General features: G+C 44.2%; 1 protein-coding gene across 2 annotated transcripts in view; it reads right to left on the reverse strand.

The window, feature by feature from the left end:
* ARMC2 (armadillo repeat containing 2) overlaps nt 1-23861 on the reverse strand; it is a 553174-nt gene that overhangs the window by 342638 nt on the left and 186675 nt on the right. The window contains exon 7 of one of the 2 annotated variants that reach the window (XM_086926679.1): nt 9539-9640. In XM_086926679.1, coding sequence (XP_086782805.1) covers nt 9539-9640 — 102 coding nt within the window. The remainder of the gene's footprint in view (nt 1-9538; nt 9641-23861) is intronic. The other variant, XM_086926680.1, reaches the window with a different exon arrangement.

The following is a 23861-nucleotide window of genomic DNA, read 5'->3' on the forward strand; positions in this document are numbered from 1 at the left end:
TTATGTAGAGTGGCTTCAACGAAATTGGGGGCTTCTTGGATTCGAGAAAATCCCAGCAGCCAAAGAGCATCAGGAGATATTCCCCCAGTTTTCCCACACAAGCTACGCCCCAATTCGAGGTTTCACTGGTCTCTGTAGGCCAAAGGGAAGCGAAGCCGCATTTTAAGGCAACCCGTCCCCTCGGTGTACAATGGATTGTGACTGAAGAAGAAAGTAAACCACACTGACTTTCCCTAGGAGTGTACGATAACATTATGAGACTCCCCCAGGTAAATATCCAATCCTGCAGAGTTCCCTCTGCACCAGGCTACCTGTGTGCAGTTACTGGCCTGCGCACAACAGGAGTCTCCCAAGTGCAGTCCTCACAAGTGTAACCAGCCAAGTGTCTTTTGCAGCGACATTATCTTAAAAGGCAAACCCTTGTTGAGCCACATCGGACACAGTTTTAAACAATAGGTTCACAAAAGTCCAGCTGTTAGGTCGTTTACATGACCAAGAATATAGGTGAGACTAAAGTATGCTCTAGTGGATATACTAACTGGAAAAATATTTTGCTTCACGGTTTTAACATGTATTTTCATCCAAGGTGTATATTTTAACCAATACACAAAGTTAGACCATAGAGATTATTTAACTAGTTATCCTCACTTGTGAACCTGCTTTTAAAGCACTAAAGCTGATCTGTATAAGCAATTATTTTAAAATAATTATTCGGAGTAAAAAGAATCTGATTTCCAGCGTATGGCTACGTCAAATTTTACTATTGTATTCACAAGCACTTACTCCATCAATCAAAGGTGAAATTTCCTGAATGGACACATTCATCCCAGATAATAATATAGTGTCCTTTACCTCCATGTTTGTGTCTACTTTGCCCTATATTAAGTTTTTATAGTCTGGCTAAGCAACATACAAACATATGGAGATGGTCAGCTTTTATTGACCACATAGCCTGGAAATGGATTGCCCTACTCCATGAACATCTCATTAATCCTGAAAGCCATCACTTAGGAGTGCTGGAGAAAGCAAAAAAAACCTCCTGTATCTAACATTTGAGAAACTCGTGCAATTCATCAATCTAGTGCCCTCCTATGGAAATTGGATGAGATCTATGTATTCTTTACACCATTTCATAGAACGTTGATCTTCCCATAGACGTTCTTGAGGGTCGCAAGATTCTTGTAATTCAGAACAAAATTGATGGATTATTTTTTCAGAAAGCTCGTATATACAGTTGAAAAATTAGGTGAGTTGGTTTCAATGTCTCCTCTTTAATGACCTTTGTGACTATGAGCTTCGGTCTGCCCATACACTAAAATGTAAAATGAAAATGTATTTCTGTTCCTACACCTTCAAATGCCTTAATATTACACTGTGAATTAGGGATGTCTTAACACTATCAGTTCCTTACACAGAATGGAATCCATGGGAAGCCTAATTGAAGGAAACTGACAATTGTACCAAATAGAATCTGCAGTGTGAATTCTAGAAAATCTGAGATTGTGCTAAATATCCAACTTGACTTGAGCGTGTTTCGAAAAAGTTTCCACTTGTTTTTTAAAAAGGAATTCTGATGATTATATTTCCTAAAAGCTGAGTAAAAGAGAGAAGAGCTGCCCAAAATCTTTCCATGAAGACCGGGCATCTATCAGGGACTAAAAACTGAATAAGGTTCAATCTGGCTCCCCAAAAATAGAGCTATAAATATGGTTTGGCTAAACCAGCAGGACGTAGACTCCTATTTTATTTTTTCTTAGAAATGTGTGGATTTTTATTTGCCCAGGTAAAATAATCTATTTTTCTTTGCAACATCTGAAAGAAGTATCTAAGGGAAACGCGGTGGTATAAAAAATATATTTTTTAAATAACCTATAAAAAATATTTAAATGACCATTTACTATAATTAACACAATCAATAATGGAAAGAGGGAGATTTTGCCTAAGGGGGAGATTTTGATTTCTATCAACTTATCATAAACAACTGACCCTAACTAAATTCTCCATTGTAGGAAATTGCATATTTTGCATGTTGTTCTTCAGATTGTTTCCCTTGACTCTTTTTGGTAGCTGTAGAACTATGTGCAATTTACCCCCCTAACCAGTGGAAAAGTGCCTGAGCTGTCCTTTTCAAAATGATGAAACTAGCATATCCCTAATTGACAGAAAGATTAAACTTACCTTTAAGTTCATAGGTTATGGCACAAAGTCCACCAATGGCCTGTAAGTTAAATGTCACTAGTGGGCCACAGCACACATTGTGCCACCCACCACAGTGACAGTGCAGCCATGACTGCAGGCATACCATTTGTCCGTTGGCTATCACAGTTTTAAGCCTGAAATCCGACCAGTCAAAATAACCCCTTATAAAAAAACTAGTTACCTCTAAGTAGCCCTGATTGAGCATAATGTACAGTGCATACTATTTAAAAGTAGGACATGCAAACTTTAGCAAGGCTGGCTGTTCCATATGAAAAAACTAAATTACATTATTACAATTTACTAATTTTAATTCTGGATAGGAAGCAGCTATAAATATATGATTTAAAGACACTTTTTAATAGCTATTCAAAATCCGATTTAATAGTAAAATCAAACTTTTGATAACTATTAAGAAAAAAAGTAATTTTTGAAAGGTCAATTTTTCCTGCCTAAAACCTCTGGAGGCCCATTGGCATGAGCTCCAACTAATACCTGGAAGCTGAATAAACCTTTTAATGAGGTGTGAATACTGCTTTCAGAGCAGGGTAAAGCCTTTGGACGTTGAGAGGAGTTGTTGATTCCTTGACAGGATGGCCAGTGGGCTGTGCCTAGAAATGTAGTTAACTTTGAAAAGGCCTACCCTTTGTCCTCTAGTCAGGCAGGCACCACTCCCAGTGGTAAAGGAGCTGCCTCCAGAACTAATCTAGAGTGACCACAGAGAAGGGGTTGCTCATTTCTACAACCATACCTCTGGGGTGGGCACACAAGCTCTGCTCAGGGGAACATGTTCTACCATATTGGTTTTAGGCAAATAGGGGTGCTGGTGTATTGTTAGCATTGGGGCCTACAGGAAATGCTGTAAACATGGGTAGGGTAACCCCTGGGAACTTCTACCTTATTGCTCACGAAGGAACAGGAGACATCCCTACTTTTAGACTGGTACCAGGCAAAAATGTAGCACACCCAGTACCCTCCTCAGAATACTGCTGGACCTGTGGAAGATAAGAGGACTGACTCTGCTGTCTGAGATCGGAGAAGAGCCTAGAAGACTGGATCTGCCCTCCTTCTAGGATCAGGTCAAAGAAGTAGACTTTAAGGGTCTTTAGGCTGACCTCCTGTTAAAGATACAGGGACACAACAAGCTACAAGAGGTATTTTCTGCAACTAGCCAGCTGACCAGTTTCAACTGGACCTTCCCTGTACCCTGCTGCTGGCCTCTGCTGTAGTAGATCTTGACCCCCCCAACCCCAACCCCAAGTACTGTACCCAAGGTCCTTTGCTTCTTGGCTGTGCCAAAGTGTGCTCGTCTAATAATTTCCTGGAACCTAGGACTTAAAAACCTTTTGCTCCACAGACCTCCTGAGGACTGGAATGAACCTTTCAATCTTATCCAACAAAGGTGCGTTACCGCTGGGCTAAAGAGTCGGGTTATTGTCACTAAGAACGTTTATTCAGCAGCAAATCCGATTCAGCTGGACCTCGTGGGGAAGGTATCTGGCCTCATGAAGCCCTGGTCGGCTACCGCATGCAGTCTTGTCCGACATGAAAAATCAAAGCTTCAAGCTTAGTTCAGACTAAGTTTGAACGTAGAAATCTTCCCCAGGCAAAACATCAAAAGTATCTGACCAGTGAGAGACATTCTCTCACGCTGAGCTTTGTCGCCAAAAGTCAACAGCTTTACCAAGACCATATCCAGTGGCTATCCGACAACATGGAACCCTCCTCAGCCACATCCTGCAGCCTTTGCTGGCTGAGCATTTTAACTTCCATTTCAGAGACTAAGGGCCTGGTTTAGATCTTGCCGGATGGCTACAACCGTGACAAATATCCTGTTTGCCGAATTATAAATCCCATATGATATAATAGGATTTATATTTCGGTGGAAGGTATATCAGTCACCGTTGTGACAGAGTAAACCGTCTGTCAAAATCTAAATCAGACCCTAAGCGCAAAGGTAAAACGTCTGACTGGGTTGAACCTGCTCCCTGTATCTGACCAACACTCCATCATGGCCAGTCTTAACTCACACCTGCATACCAGTCAAACACAACCAGATGGCCACAGCTGGCGCTTAACAGTTTTGGTGCTATTTTAAATCTTAAACTTAACAAATTAATATCTCTGGTTCCACTGATTGGACTTGTTTTAGTGCCATTTTATGTTTTAAAAATTTCTCTGTGTTTCCAACTTGGGATTTTTTTTCTTGTGCTGTGTTTCGACTTTATTACTGTTTTGGTACAGCAGAAATATTTTATGCTGTGCCTCTACGTTAAGCCAGTCTGCCCTGTGCTATTGCACCAGACGGCTGAGCTCAGATTAATTTAATGACTTAAGTAATATACCCTAACATATAATGTGGCTATTACTGTGGCTCACCACACTTCTTAACTAATAACCTGAATTCTTACATACAGGTGTTGAGTTATTTTCATCACTCGGTACCTATCTTCGGTCTAAATAAATTACTCCAATCCACCTCATTGTATTCCATATTCCAATTCGATATTTGTTTTTTCCTCAATAATCTTATAACCCAAAAATATATCCACATAGAATTAAACCTTAAATTCTAGGTTACCCATTAACAATGGAGGCATAAATGGATTACATCTGAGTTTGATAGCTAAGGGGTCTATATATAAAGAAAAACAGAAGGGACACTGGGTAACCTGGCACATCCCCTTATGTAATGAAGTAAATCAGCATAATTGCTCATTAAATATCAAACTACTCTTGGGATAAAAATAAAATGCTCATATTATGCTAATAAAATGATAGGGAAGGGCATATTTCCCAATATTTCTCGGGGTCTCATATGGGTTCATCAATTATATTCTCACGGTCAACCCATTCCCTTTTCATCAGCTGTCTCTTCATTCAATTTTCCTTCTTCCTTTCGCGCTAAATATGCCTTATTACTTAGAGCACTTCAGGATGCTCATGCTGCATACCTTGCTTCTCCCTTTTCTGTTTATCCAGAACCTTCTAACAGGCCTGTATTATATTCTTTATTTCTCAAAAAAGCCAGAGCTTCCAAAATTTGTGCATCCTTTTTCATTTCCTCTCCCTCCCGCATTAAGAGTAAGACGGAGGAGAGATGGGAGGAAGATTTGCATGTCTCTTGGCCTATCAACTTATGGGAAAAATTATGGCTGAAGCTACGCAAGTCCTCTAGGTCTGCTAACTCGACTCAGACATTGTTTTTTATTTATAAATCGCCTATTACTTTCACCACTCACTCTCAGCTAACAGTTTCCAGATTCCTCGGACTTATGCTGGTCCTGTTCTATACCACATACGGACCTTTTTCACATGCTTTTCGACTGTCCCCTAGTTCGCATTTATTGGGTGCAGGTATGGTCCCAGATAAATAAAATTTTCTCTTTCACTTATCCCTTTTCTGTTTCTCACATTTTCTTGGGAAGTGTCTCTCCTATTTGGACTCAAGCAATTTGATTCGCACCAGTTAGAAGAATCATTTACACGGCCCTTACAGGCTTGATTGCTACACAACTTGAATTGCAATCCTCTCGTGTGAAAAAGGGGGATATTTTCAAGCCTAGTTTCAAAACAGACATATCAACGTGTGCTTTAACTCATTTCTATAAACCGTGTAGTAAGATGTTTTTAAAACGTCTGATTCTTCAACAATAATGAACACTGCGCACAAAGATAATTGATTTACTGCTAGCAGTTGCTTTTCAACAAATCACCAAAAACTGGAAAGACTTCACCAAAATATCGTATCAGGCTTGGTGGTATGCGGTCTGTTACAATCACAGATTAGACACGACTTTTGTTTACCCATTGACCCTTGCGACAAAGAGAAAGGAATTGTGGGATCCAGTTACATCCCTGTTCAACGAAAGTGCTAAACGCTCTTTGCCAATATCCCCCTTGCAGCAAGAAGTACCCAAACCTCCATGAATGCCTCTTCATGGTTCCATAGAGTTCCATATGATGTGTGTTTCATTCTCTATCTTTGAATTTATTCACATTGTATATTCCATTTTCAGTCATGTATACAGTTCATTGCCTAACTTAAGTTGTTTTTTCCTCATTTTCCCTTTTTTATACAAATTCTACTCAATTTTATGGTGCTTGTTGTTATTGAGATCATTATTCTTTTTCTTTTCTTTTTTTTCTCCTTTTTCGTTCTTTTTATCATCTCAGTGACTGATCTTATGTAACGCCTCTATTGATTGACTGTGCTTATTTTATTTGCACTTACTTTAATAAAATCTGTTTTGAACTAAAAAAAATTATTTCCCAATATTAACCAAAGGTAGTTACACTTTACTCTGATAAATGCCTTCTCTGCATCTATCAGTACTGAAAGCAACAGGTGAGACAGGCAGGGATCTCTATCCATGCCGGTACAAAATGCAGCTATATTAAGCATTCGTATAAAGATCAATGTTGAATACAAATATTTCCTATCACTTTTGAAATCTGTTAAGTATTCTTGCTAAAATCTTATTACCATTTAACAATCAGAAAGCATTATAGGATGTGGGTAATTAAGGGTCTTATCCTTGTTTAAATAATAAACTATGTTTGCTTCCTACCACAATGGTGGATTTTCCCCTCCCAAGCATAGTTCTTGGCATATTTAGTAGTAAGAGTATAAGATATGTATGGCCACTAATGTTCCAATTTTTTAAGATATTCCATGCGGAGTAAGGGATTTGGATATTTTAGCCTATCTAGAATTTTGTGCGACGTTAACAGGGGTATTCAGATATTTTGGATGGATCCTCTGACCGGACTTTTGGAATACTGATCTCATCAAGGTACTTGTTGCATTTCCTTCTCACCGGTACGTTCATTCACCTCTACAAAAATTCATGAAATTTGGTTTCGCTTGACCTGCCTTCAAATCTACCATGAGAACACTCTGACACATTTTTCAGAGAGCACAAGTAGTTCAGATTTTGTATGCACTAGATGTATTGCTTCCTTTGCTGTTAATCAGTCTGCATATCTTTGTTGGTGATATTTAATTCTAATTAAAAGAAGTCTGGACCTTCTCTCAGCATTTACACTGTTCTGTAAATCTACTTCTAGAGGGTGCAAAATATCTAGGAGCTCTTTCTTCTTAATGAATATTATAAAGTGTGCTCTCCATGAACAGTCTTAAATGTTCTCCAGAACTGTTTGATAAATTTTTATTGAGTTTAAATAAACTCAACAGTTTCAGACTGGAAATATTTAGTGAAGTCGACCTCCAGCTATGAAGTCTTTTCAAAGAACCAACAACTAGGCTTAAACTCCTCTACAAAATAACTCTTTTGTAGAGACCCTTATCAGAGAGTGGCCTAATAAATGAATTGAGTCTTTTTTAAGATGTATGCACTTGGGAATGATGTAGATATCAAAATATAGTTGATCTTAGAGAAGGAATTAAATCAACGAAAAATACATTTGCACCCTATATCTCCTTTATTTACTTATCTCCAGGGGTCATTCAGATCTAAATTCTTAATCAATACTTCTAGCCTTTCTTAGTTTGGGGTTTATCAATAGCCACAGTATTACCAGATCTATCAGTGCTGGTCACTGTTATATTCCAGTCACGTCCTATAAAACAGGTGTCAGCAGGTTTACTACTCTGAACTCAAAATCCTCAAGGCAGGAATAATCATCTATACTAGGGTCATAAACACTGGCTACTGCAAAATATTTGATGGCTTTATGTTGCAAGACCACAGCCCATCAACCTGAGCCTCCCGTACTTTTTTGTATGACTGTTATATTTCATGAGTTCCTTGGAAGGATTGCCGTACCCCTTAAATATAGCACCATGATGTTCACATTCTTTCACCAAGGATGTCCAACTTATTTTCAATAAGTTGGTTTGATCAACTAGAACGTGTCTTTCCTTTAATAAAAAGATTCCTCTCTTTACTAGACAACTAAAAATAGCTGATCTCTTTCTGTAGTATTAAACTCACATTACTTGAGCTAATCATATGATCTTTACTTGTCACCTCGATTCAACTCCAGGGTGGTTTCAGCGAAGCTTCCTGTAAAGATTTTTTTATGGTGTTGGTGAAACATATGTTGCATTTCATGTAGCAGAGTTGTGTGCTTTTTTATTTCATGGAATTCCCTTGGATTTCTTACAACTTTTCCCTTTTCTACCTTGCAGAATTGGCCTTTTTCAGAGATCTTAACTCCTTTTTGCCATTCTGAAGGCCCGTTCTTTTAATGCCATTTATTCTAACTCCCTTCTTTTCCCTACATTACATTTTTGATGCCAAGGTGTTCTACATATCAAGAGGAACTTTCAAACTCCTACTCTGATTCATCACTCTTCTCTTGTGGCAAAAACTAGGTTCGATTCTGTAGGTCATTGAATGGTGCTTGTTCTGCTTTTCTTGATTTCCAAGGGGATACTGGAGGAGAGATAGTATCTGCAAAAATCACATCAAGGGGATCCATGCTCTGAGCCCCGTCGCTTTTATCTTCCCTACGAAAGCACTCTTTCTTGTCTTGAATCCTCAGCAATCACTGTTTGCTCAAATGTCTTCCTTAATTGAGCCAAGCAGCAGAGCCAGAGAGCCGTCTTAAAACCTCTGATGCTCATAAAAATTAGCTGTTGACAGGACACAACATACTTCCTCAGGGAGATATGAAAGACAGTGAATATGTTACCTAGTTCCCTTCTGGCCACTTTGGTTATCTACAGATTCCTAAAAAAGAAAACAATGGGATGGGCAATACAATTGGAGTGCTCATGCACCTAATGCAACTAATACTCGCATACAATTTTTGATTCAGTGCAGCATATTTTCTACAAGTGGTTGGCAGAGGTATGGGCAAAAAGTTGGTACTCAGCTGTAAACAACAATGTAAGAAAACCTATACTTCCCTTCAAAATCAACAAAGCACAGTGACAACCAGCACAGAAGATCTAAAAAAGAAAATTATTGGAAGAGAAAGCAAAACAGAGATAAGGGTAGTAATGCTTACTGTTTAGAGAGGAGATTGTTGGTACTATATCAAATATGAGAGCTCAACAAAAGTATATTTTATGAGTAGCCAATTAGTATTTCATGAGGCTTTTCTGTCATAATTTTATTTAATGTACATGCATGTCTAGCAACTATTTCTTGTTTCTATGTTTTAAGGAAAAAAAGATGCTACTTGAGAGCAAACACTAGATGCCAGAAGTATGCCAATCATATTCAGTAGCAAACTCATTAAAACAAATACTCATAATATTATACAAAAACAGTACCCATGAAACATTCACTACTAGTGCCCTTAAATTTCTTGTTGTATTGCCAAATATGTACCATATATGTATGCTTGGTGGCATTAAATTGTGTCTTACCCACACAGCCTTCCTCAAGTTTCAGAAGAATTGGTGAAATCCTTAAATTCCAATAACATGCTTCCTCTTCAGTTTCATATACTGTTGATGAAGTCTCTGAACCTCCAGAACAAAAATACAAACGTGTATAGTCATAACATGATAGATGAGCGATATCCTGAAAACTGCAATGATATCAGTTTCAACAAAGTAATTCTGCGGTATACTGAAATCTTACTTTATTGTTTGCACTGCACAGTCATGCAGCATCCATACTTTACATTCTTTAGATGAATCTTCAATCAATCCAATTTCTCATTCCTTCATACATCCATATTTGCTCAGGAGTCTTTAGAAAACTAATAATTTTAGGAAATGATGGTGGTTATGCCAAGGCTTCATATTACTTTCTTTAAAAAATTGCATGAAGAAAGCTGGCCGACGCTGTATATATATTTATGTATGTCAATTGGAATGTATGTTTTGGTGATGTTGGTTGAACAAATATGTGTACATATGCGAAATTGAGCTAACGATTTTTGCCAAAGGGGTTTCATTTTTCGACCTTGGTCTAATTAATTGGTGGCCTACCTCTTTGTAACAAAAGGGCCCCTCTCTCTTATTGAGAGAGATTTTTTAGAAGGGGGACAATGATCGCTTCTTTGAAAGCTCTAGGGACACAGCCCTGTGACAGTGACACAGAGAGGGCAGGCCTGGGGAGCACAGAGAAAACTTCTTTTAAGATATGAGGCAGACAGCTATCGGTGGGTGACCCAGATTTTACTTTGGTCAGAAGGTCCAAAAATGCCTGCCCTGCTTATTGCCGGAAACTGATAAAGGGAACAGGGTTTTTTTGGCGTTGATGGTAGTGCCTCAGAGGTGCAGCAGGTAGGAATACTTGCTTTAATTGTGGGAATTTTATCGATAAAGAAGGTATTCAGGGAGTTGCAAAGGGCTTGAAGGGTATTGGTTTTATTATGAATCTGTCAGGGTTGGACAGTTCATTGACGATTGAGAACATGGAGCAGGACTTTTGAAGAGAAATAGGTAGCCTTGGTTGTTAAATTAGATTTTTTGTATTCCTTGAGTAGAGCTAGATAAGTCTCTCTTTTATCAGGGGAGTAGTTATGTCTCCATTTCCTTTCAGATTGGCGTAGGGCTAGTTTTGGGTTTTTTAGATCAGTAGAGAACCATCTCTGAGCCTCATGGCGCCTAGCTGATCTTATTGTCCCGAGGGGGGTGTATTCGTTGCTGGCTGCTGCTAGCTGAGGATTTCCTCACTAAGGTTGATGGATGGCTGGTTAATTGGAACTGTGTTTGCCAGTTTGTTACAGAAAATGTTTCTGTTGATGCTATTCTAGTTCCTTGCCATGGACCCTTCTTTAGCTGGGGGTTTAACCGTAGTTCTGTTGTTAATAGCAAACTTTATTAGGTAGTGGTCAGACCATGTGCAAGGAGAGACTATCAATGTAGACACTGTAAGATTGGCTGTCCAGACATGATCAATTATGAGAAATAAGATCTACTTAGGGGTGACTTAAAAATATTTAAAAGGAAGGTTTTGACCTGTCAAACAGAGTTATTTTGGCAGGTCAAATCTGCAGTTTAAAACTAAAACAGCCAGGCTAAAAATGGTACACCTGCAGTCATGTTTGCACTGTCATAGTAGTGGGTGGCACAATGGGTGGTGACGGCTACCAGTAACATTTAACTAACAAGTCAAGTCAAGTTAAAATTTGTATAGCGCACTACTCACCCAGAGGGTCTCAAGGCGCTTGAGGGAGGAGGTGTACGTTACTTATCGAATATCCAAGTTTTTAGTTGTTTTCTGAAGGAGAGGTGGTTCTGTGTGAGGCCGAGGTGGGTGGGGAGAGAATTCCAGGTTTTGGCCGCTAAGTAGGAGAAGGATCTTCCCCCCATGGTGGATTTTTGGATGCGAGGAATCGCGGCGAGGGCTTGATTGGACGATCGTAGTTGGAGGGAGGGGGTGTAAAAGTTCAGGCGCGTGTTGAGGTATTCGGGTCCTAGGTCGTAAAAGGATTTGTGTGCATGGGTGAGGAGACGGAACGTTATTCTCTTGTTGACGGGGAGCCAGTGGAGGTCTTTCAGGTGACCGGAAATGTGAGCTTGGCGGGGGATGTCTAGGATGAGTCTGGCTGAGGCGTTCTGGATGCGTTGGAGTTTTTTCTGTAGTTTGGCTGTGGTTCCGGCGTAAAGGGTGTTTCCGTAGTCCAGTCGGCTAGTGACCAGTGCATGGGTGACCGTCTTTCTTGTTTCGGTGGGGATCCAGCGGAAGATTTTTTTGAGTATACGTAGGATGTTGAAGCATGATGATGAGACGGCGTTGACTTGTTTGGTCATCGAGAGGGAGGAGTCCAGGATGAAGCCCAGGTTACGTGCGTGGTCCGTTGGTTTGGGTGCGTTTCCCAGGGCCGGTGGCCACCATGAGTCGTCCCAAGCGGAGGGGAATGATCCTAAGATGAGGACTTCCGTTTTGTCAGAGTTCAGTTTTAAACGGCTGTTCTTCATCCACTCGGCCACTTCTTTCATCCCATCGTGTAGGTTGGTTTTGGCAGAGTTTGGGTCTTTGGTGAGGGAGAGGATCAGCTGGGTGTCGTCTGCGTAGGAGATGATGTTGAGGTTGTGTTGGCGCGCGATGGATGCGAGGGGACTCATGTATACGTTGAAGAGGGTAGGACTGAGTGATGATCCTTGTGGAACGCCGCAGATGACTTCAGTGGCTTCCGATTTGAAAGGGGGGAGGCGGACTCTCTGGGTTCTTCCGGCGGGGAACAAGATGATCCAATTTAATGCTTTTCCTTGTATTCCGACGTTGCTGAGGCGTTGTATAAGGGTGTTATGACAGACTGTGTCGAAGTCTGCAGAGAGGTCAAGTAGGATGAGGGCAGCTGTTTCTCCTTTGTCCAGTAGAGTTCGAATGTCATCTGTTGCTGCGATGAGGGCGGTCTCGGTGCTGTGTTTGGCTCGGAAGCCGGACTGTGATGGGTCGAGGGAGCCGTTGGATTCGAGGAAGGCGGCGAGCTGACTGTTGACGGTTTTCTCAATGACTTTGGCAGGGAATGGGAGGAGCGAAATGGGGCGGTAGTTCTTAAGTTCAGTGGGGTCTGCTGTGGGTTTCTTCAGGAGGGCGCCGAGTTCGGCATGTTTCCAGCTTTCTGGGAAGGTAGGGGAATTGAGGGAGCAGTTGATGACATCTCTGAGATGGGGTGCAATAATGGAGTCTGCTTTGTTGAAAATGTGGTGGGGACATGGGTCGGTTGGCGATCCTGAGTGGATGGAGTTCATCAAGCGGATGGTGTCTTCAGTGGTGATTGGGTTCCAGGCGCAAAGGTTGTTGGAGGGGGGTTTTGGTTCGGAGGCGGATGGGGTGGACCGGTCGCCAAAGCTGTTATGTATGTCAGCGATTTTATTGTGGAAGAACGAGGCTAGAGAGTCACAGAGGTCTTGAGAGGGAGTGATGTCGTTGGTGCCGGCAGTGGGGTTGGTAAACTTTTTGACGATCTTGAATAGCTCCTTGCTGTTGTGGGCGTTTTTGTCGAGTCGATCCTTGAATGCTGATTTCTTGGTGGATCGGATTAGTTGGTGGTGTTTGCGGGTGGCGTTCTTGAAGGTGGCCAAGTTGTCAGTAGTTGGGTTTTTTCTCCAGGCTTTCTCGAGGGTGCGACAGATCTTCTTGGATTTCTTAAGGTCATCAGTGAACCAGGGGGCTTTTTTGCTACCTTGCTTGATTTGATGGTTTTTCAAGGGTGCTAATACGTCGGCGCAGTGGGTGATCCATTGTGTGAGGTTGATGGCTGCTTGGTTTGGGTCCAATGATTTGGCAGGATGGTTTTGGTGAAGCGATGTGAAGAGCTGGTCGGTGGTAATTTTGTTCCAGTTTCTGGGGGGAATTGGTTGTGGGTGGTTGTGGGTCGTGGTCTTTTTGTATTTGAAGTGAACGCAGCTGTGGTCCCTCCAATGGAGTCCTGTGGCGTGGTTGAAGGAGATGTGTTTGTTGGAGGAGAAGATTGGGTCGAGCGTGTGCCCGGCATAGTGGGTGGGGGTGTCTACAAGTTGTTTGAGTCCGAGATTGGCGAGGTTGTCCAGAAGGGTGGTGGTGTTGCTGTCGTTTTTTTCCAGGTGGAAGTTGAGGTCTCCCAGTAGAATGTAGTCCTCGGAGGGGAGGGCGTGTGGGCTGATGAAGTCAGTGATGTCTTCGCTGAATTGTGTGGGGGGTCCTGGTGGCCTGTAGATGAGGGTGCCTCTGAGTGTGGTCTTGGGGTCGGTATGGATCTGGAAGTGAAGGTGTTCGGCGGCTGCGAGGGTATCGTCGGAACTGGTCGTGATGTGGATGGTGTTCTTATGGACAATGGCGATGCCTCCTCCTGTTTGGTTGATGCGGTCCTTTCGGATGATCTTGTAGCCGTCCGGGATGGCTACAAGATCACACTTTGTACCATACACAAGGGACTTGTAGGTAAGTTAAATATGCCTATTAAGGGTATTCCAATATCATCATGTTGAAAGGGGAAGCACACGCACATTACCACTGGATAGCAGGGTAAAACTGCACAGAGTTCTACAGCCCTCGAAAACAGTCAAGGTAAAAATCTGGGGGTACACCACGCCGAAGACGGTAATTTCCAACAAATAATGCATGAAAAACTTTATCCAGTGTTTTCATACTTTCCCTGATGAACTGTCTGGTAATTTTTACTCCGGATCTGGCTTCATTTCAAAGTTTGTTTGGCCATTTGTTTTTATTGTGAGTGTGCCCATCAAAAAGATTTTAAGGGCCACTGTAGTCCCTCTTCTATGACAATAGATGGAAATGCCATCTGAGTCCCTCTTCAGTGTTGCTCCATATATGTGCCACTCTGGTCCATTGGTTCTGTATTCCATTTTGCTCTTTCTACTAGATTGCTCATTACAAGTGCTATTGAAAAAGACGCAGCTGATATTCGAATGGAACTGCAATCGGTTCAATTTGACCTAAAAAATAAAGAACCTTCACACCAACTAGGACATTTGCTAGACCCCGTCTTTGGAAACTGGCTGGGAGTGCATACTTCTGATCCTATACCCATACCCTGGTCGGATCATTATATTATTCCCATTTCAGTCCAACTTGACAAAGCGGAGCTCTTTCGTCATCAATCCCTGCGATACAAACGCAGAAAATGGAAGAATTTTACATTAGATTCTTTCATTCAAATTGTTCAAGACGAAGGTCCTCCTAAAGGAGCTGACTGTGAGGTAGCTAATGAAAATCTAAACAATATCGTCACTAAGGCCCTGGACATCACAGCCCCTAGCCGCACCATGTCCAATGTTAGGAGGCCTAAGAAAACTGCTCCATGGTTCGGCCAAGAACTACAGACCTTGAAAACGGCTTGTAAGAAACTTGAGAGAGCCTGGCGCCATAACTTCTGTGTAGATACTAAAATACAATATAAAACAGCACAGAGAGAATATTACAAATCTGTTCGCCTGGCCAAAGCTGAGCATTATCACACTCGTATTACGGAAGCAGGCAACTCCTCTAGGGAACTGTTTCAAATATATAAAGAGATATCCATAGTGGAGATGTCCTCCTCCACCCAAAATGATTCTGTGGAATCGTGCAATAATATTGCTCAGTATTTTGCTGGCAAAATTAGTAAAATCTACACTAGTTTCTCTAAACAGGGAGCCCCGGCCACGGACTTTACTGAAAATGATAAAATTGTAAGTACTCCTGTGTGCCTCAAATCTTTTGTAGTTCCCTCCCATGAGATTTTGTCCAAAATGTGCAATAAAATTAAATCAGGATCGCCCCGGGACCCGGCACCACCAAAAATTTTAGCTGAAGCCTTTTCAGTATTGGAACCTCATCTGAGGCACCTACTACAAACCTCCTTTTCAACCTCTTGTCTCCCGGAGGAATGGAAACAGGCAATAGTGCTACCCATTAAGAAAAAACCCAACATCAGTTTGGACATAATGGATAATTTACGACCTATATCCCTGCTACCTTATGTGGCCAAGTTAGCAGAGAAAATCGCTAACACTCAACTGATGGAACATCTTGAGACCCATAATGTTTTCCATAAATCTCAGTCGGGTTTCAGATCTGGTTTCTCTACGGAGACAGCTCTCCTGAGGGCCACAGAAACCCTACGTGAGGGAGCAGATGAGGGAAAGACAATGGCCCTCATCATGCTTGATCTCAGTGCCGCTTTTGATACTGTAGCACACTCCATCTTGCTACAGTGTCTAAACAAAGCGGGAGTCACCAATAAGGCACTGGGATGGCTGAAAGCTTTCTTGCTTAACAGGAGCTTCCAAGTCCAAAGGGGGACTTCTCTCTCCGACAGGGTGATGCTTGAGCAGGGGGTTCCTCAGGGCTCCGCCCTGAGTCCCACCCTGTTTAATCTATACATGGTCCCATTGGCAGAGGTAGTGCAGTCGTTCGGCGTGGAGCTTGTCTCCTACGCCGACGACACACAACTTCTTATATCTCTGACCCAAGCCCCTTCTAAGGAAGCTGATAACTTCAATGCCTGCATGACCAAACTTGCCACATGGATGAATGACCATTGTCTGAAACTTAATGGGACAAAGACAGAGGTCCTCATTATTGGTGGCAATGAGGTCAAATGGACGACAGAGTGGTGGCCCAGCTGCCTTGGTCCTTTGCCCTCCCCCTCTCGAGAGGCTAAGAATTTGGGTGTGTGGGTGGATAATAAACTGTCCTTTGATAGCCACATAAGAAAAACTGTAGGCAAATGCTTTGGGGTGATGAAAACTCTGAACCGCACCCTTGACCTGTTACCCATCAATTCCAGGCGTACCATGACGCAAGCACTGATAACGTCCCGTATTGATTACGGAAACGTGCTGCTCATGGGGACATCAGAGAAAAACATCAAAAAGCTACAGGTTTTACAAAATTCGGCAGCTCGCCTGGTCTTAAGGCTTCCCCGCAGAGCTCCATCACGCCCCTCTCTCGCAGCCCTCCACTGGTTACCTATCAGGAAGAGGATTGATTTTAAAGCTATGCTATGGTGCCATAAAATAATTCATCACAGAGCACCGGCTTATATGTCGGATTTGGCATCTGTTTATGAACCTAGCAGGTCGCTTAGATCTAAAGGAATGGGTCTGCTCAGAACTACCTGCCCCAAAAAAGCTAGAATGGGAGGCAGATCATTCCGTACTTTAGCTGCTAGGAAATGGAACCTTCTTCCTTTGGATATCAGGATGGAGAATAATGAAATTATGTTTAGGAAGAAGTTGAAAACCTGCCTCTTTACCTTGTGATTGGTTTCCTCTACACTATTTCACACTCTCTCCACAGCGCGGGGACACGCCGGGAGGCGTCACCAGGCGCTCTACAAACTCCTTTAAATTAAATTAAATTAAATTGTGGAACTTCTAAAGTGTCACTCAATGTTGTGCCATTGTAGTCCTCATTTTATGTCACTAATCTTATGTGTTAATCTGGCCCTTCTTATAGAAATTATGGAGAAACAATTAACCTAGTCTTGCTAGTATAAGCACTGCTTCATTTATTTAATATTTTCTACATTATATGAAGTTTACTTTGCAGTTAAATTATAATAGCAGCTCTAATGTAATCTCAGGACACCTAACTGTTCCTCAGGACACCTAATCACTGCCCGTAGAACCGCAGCTCTCTGTTGCTCATTCTTAGAGGACCTACTAACAGCCAGTGGCTATCCAGGCATTTAATGCTCACTGTTGGGATGCATAGCAACATTCTCTGATACTGCACATATATGTAGAAATCTAGTGACGGTCCGCAGTCTTAAGCTACTTAGTCTTGTGACATTTAACACTAGCAAAGTCATCAGGCCTAGTTTAATGTACTAAAGCATGCAAATAGCATTTGAGGATGCTTGTGTTTGCATGGATTAGCAAAGTAACCCCACTCCCCTATGCTTATTCGGTAACCCTGGATAAAGAAGTAGGCACCCAGTATCACGAGTAGTGAAAACAAAAAAAGGCTCTGAATATTCATATTTGTGTCTGTATGTTTGCTTAGAACTGCCGTGAAATGAAATGAAATTGGATTTATAAAGCGCATGGCTGCCCTGAAGCGTCCCAGCGCTAACGAACTAATAACAGAAAACTCTGAAAAAGAAAAAAAGGAATTATGCAGCCTTGGGAAAAGGGAAAGTGTTAAGGGATTTTCTGAATTTCAGATAGGAGGGTTCCATCCGGATATCCCTGGGGAGAGCGTTCCAATGTTTTGCCGCTTTCAGAGAGAACCGGCGGCCTCCGGTACGGGCTTTTCTCACTCTAGGAATAGTAGCCAGGTTTTCCCCGTCAGACCGAAGGGCCCGCGATGATTTGCAGGGGCAAATCAGGTTTCTCAAGGCAGGAGGACCTTTACCTTGCAGTGTTTTGTGAGTGATGCATAGTGATTTAAAAGCAATTCGTTCCTGGATGGGAAGCCAGTGAAGGGCTCTCAGCAATGGTTTAGCTGAGGCCCTTCTAGGTGCCCCCATAAGCAGTCTGGCTGCGGCGTTCTGTACCCGCTGCAGGGTGTTAATTGTGGCCTTCGGTGCAGCCAAAAGGAGAGCATTGCCATAATCCAGTCTGGATAATATTAGACCCTGGATTAGTAGTTTCCTGTATTGGAAAGGCAGGAGGGGGGAGCACTTTCCGTACTGCACGCAACAGACCAAAGCAACCACCTGCAACTTTCTGTGCATGGGTCCTGAAAGTTAATTGGGGTTCAAACCAGACCCCAAGACTTTTAATTTTCTCCCTTGCTGGGGGCAGATCACCCAAACAGGGCGGCCAGTACTCAGAAGGCAAGGAAGTAAAATGATGACCCAAGAGCATAATCTCAGTTTTAGCCGTGCTTTGCTTCATGCTGAGGAGTCTGAAGACTCTTCAGGTAATCTTCAGAGAAGAAAAAGTAACCATTCATAAGTTAAAGAAGCATTCGGGGGCGTGGCCAAGATGGCGGACAAGTAGGACATGCCTTTTCTCCGCTCGGGTCCGCCACCTGGGCCCCATTAACGAAGCTGCAGAGGTCCAGTGAGAAGGGCAAAGGTCGCCCTGCTTCTCCCACAAACGTCTCCCGACCCATCGGAGCCTGAGTCAGCCCAGAAGGCGGACGGAGGAAGGAGATGGAGGCACGGAGCTGGCGTCCTGTCACGGAGAACAGAACGTAGAGAACTGGGCAGCGTTGCGCCGAGGGATATGATCGCACTGCTGGTACGTGGTGGGCCCCCTGTGGAGGCGGCATCATTGAGGTGAGCGGCCGAGATGGTGGAGGAGTCAGGCCGGGTCCGGCTTGGAGTGAGAGATGACCTAGTAAGCTGAGCCAGATAGCAGAACTTCACTGCGCGCAGAGAGGGCCTAGCTCTTGAGCTCCTCACACTCGAGCCGGCATAAGGACACTTGGAGATGGGACAGCTACCGGAGGCCATTGGATCTGTTGGCAGGAAAAAAGGAGTCCCGTGTGAGTAGCGGGAGGCCACACCAACTACCATCAAAAGTGAAGGGGCCCCCACATTCACCCCACATTTAATGCCCCCCACCCCCAGGAATGGTTTACAGAGAGTGGCACTCCGGGCTGAGTGTGGTAGTTGAAGACTGGGCCTAACCGGTGCCGAGGCAGGCAAGGGAGCGGAGCACCCATCTATCCCTACTCGAGCAGGGGTAAGAGAGCGCTGGCACAGAGGTGAAGAGACTAACTCTGCGGTACATAGAGCTTCTTCACCGCGCACTTCCTACCTCCTAAGAGACTGGTACGGGGGAGTGGAGGGAAGGGATCCCACAGCAGCAGCTGGCATTGTTGCATCGAGCCTCCCTGTTCCCTCGGAGCACTTACAAGTGTTTTCGGGCCAGGCACCCAACCCTATTATGGAGAGACTGGGGTGCCTGTTTACCCTCTTCCAGTGGAAATCAGAGAAAGTGAAGTAGCCCCACTCCCCCACACAGGAGCCTGCAGAAGGGAGACCAGGGGAATGCACCGGTGAAATAGAGTCAGTGCCTCGGTCTATGCAGGAAGCGGATGGCCGTGGTTCAGGGATTCCTTCGGGAGCGGTTGAGTGACTTGGGAAGACCCTCCACCAAGGCCAATTCACACGGACACTGTAACAAGGGGTCATCTCAAAGTGGCATCAAACAAGGCAAAGAAGGAACACTCAGTAAAGGACCTTCTCCTTAAATCTGGCACCACTGGGGCTGATGCAGCCCTGGCGTCGAATGGTGGTGACGCTGAGTCGGAGCAGGGACACGCGGAGGGCCCGGATACCCATTCCTTCCTGGAAACTCTTTCTGCCTCGCTGAAGGGCGAATTCCACTCCATGTTAAAGGAGATTGCCATGGAACTACAAGACATGAGAAGAGATATGGAGTCAGTGGGCGAAAGGGTCGACACCTTAGAGACGCAGGCCACAACGAGGGACGAAGAGATTGTACAGCTCCAGCAGGAGGTACTTCGCCTTCAAGACCAGCATCTGGACCTTCAGGCCCACGTGGAGGACCTCGAGAACCGCTCTCATCGGAACAATATAAGAATTCGAGTGGTCCCCAGGGGGCAGAAGGGCAGGACATCAAGGCATACGTGGCGGAGCTCTTCCACTTTATACTGGGTGCCCCTTCGGACCAACAAATTAAGCTGGACCGGACCCATCACGTGGGCCTTAAAAGACAGTTGCCGGCCCTTCCACCGGACATTCTCACTTGTGTCCACGATTTTTAACTAAAAGAGCGAATCCTCAGAGAGGCCCGGGACAAACACCCTATAGACTTCCGCTCTGCCAGGCCCCTCCTATACTAAGACTTAGCTGCTTCTACCTTGCAAAAAAAGGAGAGACTTTAGGCCAGTAACTACCTGTCTGCGTGCCAAAGAAATCCTTTACTCCTGGGGTCATCCCTTCCGGATAATCTTCAAGTGGGAAGGCAAGCTACAGCAAATTTGCTCCCTGCAGGAAGCCCTAAAGCTGCTTGGTTTGCCCGACGGTGTGGTGGGGGACTCAGCCCATGACGAATCTAAAGACATCCTCTTGAGACACAGAAGTGAAAGAGGATCTGGAGATACCCATTACGCCTGCGACCGGATCCGGAGACTATGGCCAAAGAACTGCAGGCACTCATTGCGATTTGGGAGGGGGACTTTGAGGCTGCAGATTGAATCCTGGATCCCAAAGCTGTAATGGGGGAAGAGGGCGGCAGAGGGGCAATCTCCTGGCCAATACAACCAGGGGCCCGGGTGGGGCGGGGCTGGTGTTTTTGGGTCCTTGTGACATCTTACACCTCTCCATGGGGTTTCAACCCAGGACTACCAAACAATCTGTAACTTCCAGTTTAGTTTTATTTTTCTTGTTAATGTTTTTGGGTTAACAGGGGTCCCTCTTCCTCCATCTAATAGTGTAAGCATCATTGGAAATCCGGCAGTGGGGGAATATTGGACACTCAGGGTCAGAATGTACACAATAGTCACCGGGTCTAGCTGGGCCTTTGCCTTGCAGGAGTTCTTAGACCATTTGGCAATCTCCTCTGATGGCTGCCTCTCTTATAGTAATCTCGCTCAATGTAAACGACCTTAACAGCCCAATCAAAAGGCGGGCGGCCCGGTCGTTTTTGGAAAATACGGCTGCCAACATACGTCTCCTCCAAGAAACAAGTCTACTGAGTAAAGACTTCCATAGATTGCAGGCCAGAGCTTTTCCCCATCAAGTGTTTTCCTCCCATTCCTCCAAGACAGCAGGAGTGGCCATTCTTGTCTCAACCAAGTTCCCGGGCAAAATAGGCCCCAGGCAGGCCGAGATTAAAAGGGGGACTTCTAGTATATACATTCACGGAAGGGCTGGGCTCCTTCACCATAACCATAGTTTATGCCCCAAATGACGGTCAGGAGGGATTTATTTATTTATTTTCATCATCAAGGAATCTTTATTTTGGCATTTTGCCATAAAAGATGCAAGTTAAAAGTATATACAATAATAATAATAAAATTGATTGAGAAAAACACAATAGAATATTAATAAGATCTATCGTGGAAAAATAACACGCTTTTCGGTTTAGCAAACACATTAAAATTAGCACCATAATAAAATATTCGTTCAATCATAGGAGAGCGGCACAATTCATTAAGGTAAGCACAGTATTGTAAAATCAGTAGTGGAAGAATGAAACATGATTACGGTATGTCAGCTGCACCTTAACATCCATTAGCAGTCAAGCGTCTGCACTTAGTCCACATAGCTAGCAGGAACTGTGAGACTGCAAATACGATGTGACGTGACTAGAAGTATCAGTTTTTAAAATTCTAAAAGCATATGTACACTGTGTGAACCCCAGATTTTTGAATAAAGGAACTAGCCAGTACTTCCTGGGTTTTCTGTATGCTGAACAAAAGAAGAGTACATGGAGTTCCACACCATCCGCATCACAACCAGCTCCGACGATAACCTCGCTAACGCCGAACACCTTCACTTCCAGATTCACACCAACCCCAAGACCACACTCAGAGGCACCCTCATCTACAGACCACCAGGACCCCGCACACAATTCAGTGAAGACATCACTGACTTCATCAGCCCACATGCCCTCACCTCCGAGAACTACATTCTACTAGGAGACCTCAACTTCCATTTGGAAAAGAAAAATGACAGCAACACCACCTCCCTTCTGGACAACCTGAACAATCTCGGACTCAAACAACTTGTTGACACCCCCACCCACCTTGCCGGACACACGCTCGACCCTATCTTCACCTCCAGCAAGCACATCTCCTTCGATCACACCACAGCCCTCCATTGGACGGACCACAGCTGCGTTCACTTCAGCTACAAAAAGACCACGACCCACAACCCCCCACACCCTATTCCTCGAAGAAACTGGAACAAAATCACCACCGACCAGCTCTTCACTTCTCTCCACCAAGACCCCCCTGTCATATCATCGGACCCATACCAAGCAGCCACCAACCTCACACAATGGATCACCCACAGCGCCGACGAACTAGCACCCTTGAAGAACCATTCTTCAAGCAAAGTAGCAAAAAAGCCCCCTGGTTCAACATTGACCTTAAGAAATCCAAGAAGATCAGTCGGACTCTCGAGAAAGCCTGGAGAAAAAACCCAACCACTGACAACCTGGCCACCTTCAAGAACGCCACCAGCAAACACCACCAACTGATCCGATCCACCAAGAAATCAGCATTCAAGGATCGACTTGACAACAATGCCCAAAACAGTAAGGAACTATTCAACATCGTCAAAGAATTTACCAACCCCACCGCCGGCACCAACGACATCACTCCCTCCCAAGACCTCTGCGACTCTCTATCCTCATTCTTCTACAACAAAATCGCCGATATACATAACAGCTTTGAAAACCAGTCCAAACACCAGCCCACTCCACCCACCTCTGAACCAAAACCGCACTCTAACAACCTGTGCGCCTGGAACCCAATCACCACCAAAGACACCATCCGCCTTATGAACTCCATCCACTCAGGATCGCCAACCGACCCATGCCCCCACCACATTTTCAACAAAGCAGACTCCATTATCACACCCCATCAACGAGACGTCATCAACTGTTCCTTCAACTCCGCTACCTTCCCGGAAAGCTGGAAACATGCTGAACTCAGCGCCCTTCTGAAGAAACCCACAGCAGATCCCACTGATCTTAAGAACTACCGCCCCATCTCGCTCCTCCCATTCCCTGCCAAAGTCATTGAGAAAGCAGTCAACAGTCAACTCGCCGCCTTCCTCGAATCCAACAAATCCCTCGACCCTTCACAGTCCGGCTTCTGAGCCAAACACAGCCCAGAAACCGCCCTCATCGCAGCAACAGACGACATTCGGACACTACTGGACAACGGAGAAACAGTTCCCCTTATCCTGCTCGACCTCTCCGCAGCCTTCGACACAGTCTGTCATAGCACCCTCATACAACGCCTCAGCAACATCGGAATACAAGGGAAAGCATTGGACTGGATCATCTCATTCCTCGCCGGAAGAACCCAGAGAGTCCGCCTCCCCCTTTTAGATCAGAGGCCACCGAAGTCATCTGCGGCGTACCACAAGGATCTTCACTCAGTCCCACCCTCTTCAACGTATACATGAGTCCCCTCGCATCCATTGCACGCCAACACAACCTCAACATTATCTCCTACGCAGACGACACTCAGCTAATCCTATCCCTCACCAAAGACCCAAACACCGCCAAAACCAACCTACACGAAGGGATGAAAGACGTAGCCGAGTGGATGAAGAACAGCCGTCTAAAACTAAACTCGGACAAAACGGAAGTCCTCATCTTAGGATCATCCCCCTCTGCCTGGGACGACTCTTGGTGGCCACCAGCC

Source organism: Lissotriton vulgaris, chromosome 6, assembly GCF_964263255.1.
Source record: "Lissotriton vulgaris chromosome 6, aLisVul1.2, whole genome shotgun sequence".
NCBI classification, from domain to species: domain Eukaryota; kingdom Metazoa; phylum Chordata; class Amphibia; order Caudata; family Salamandridae; genus Lissotriton; species Lissotriton vulgaris.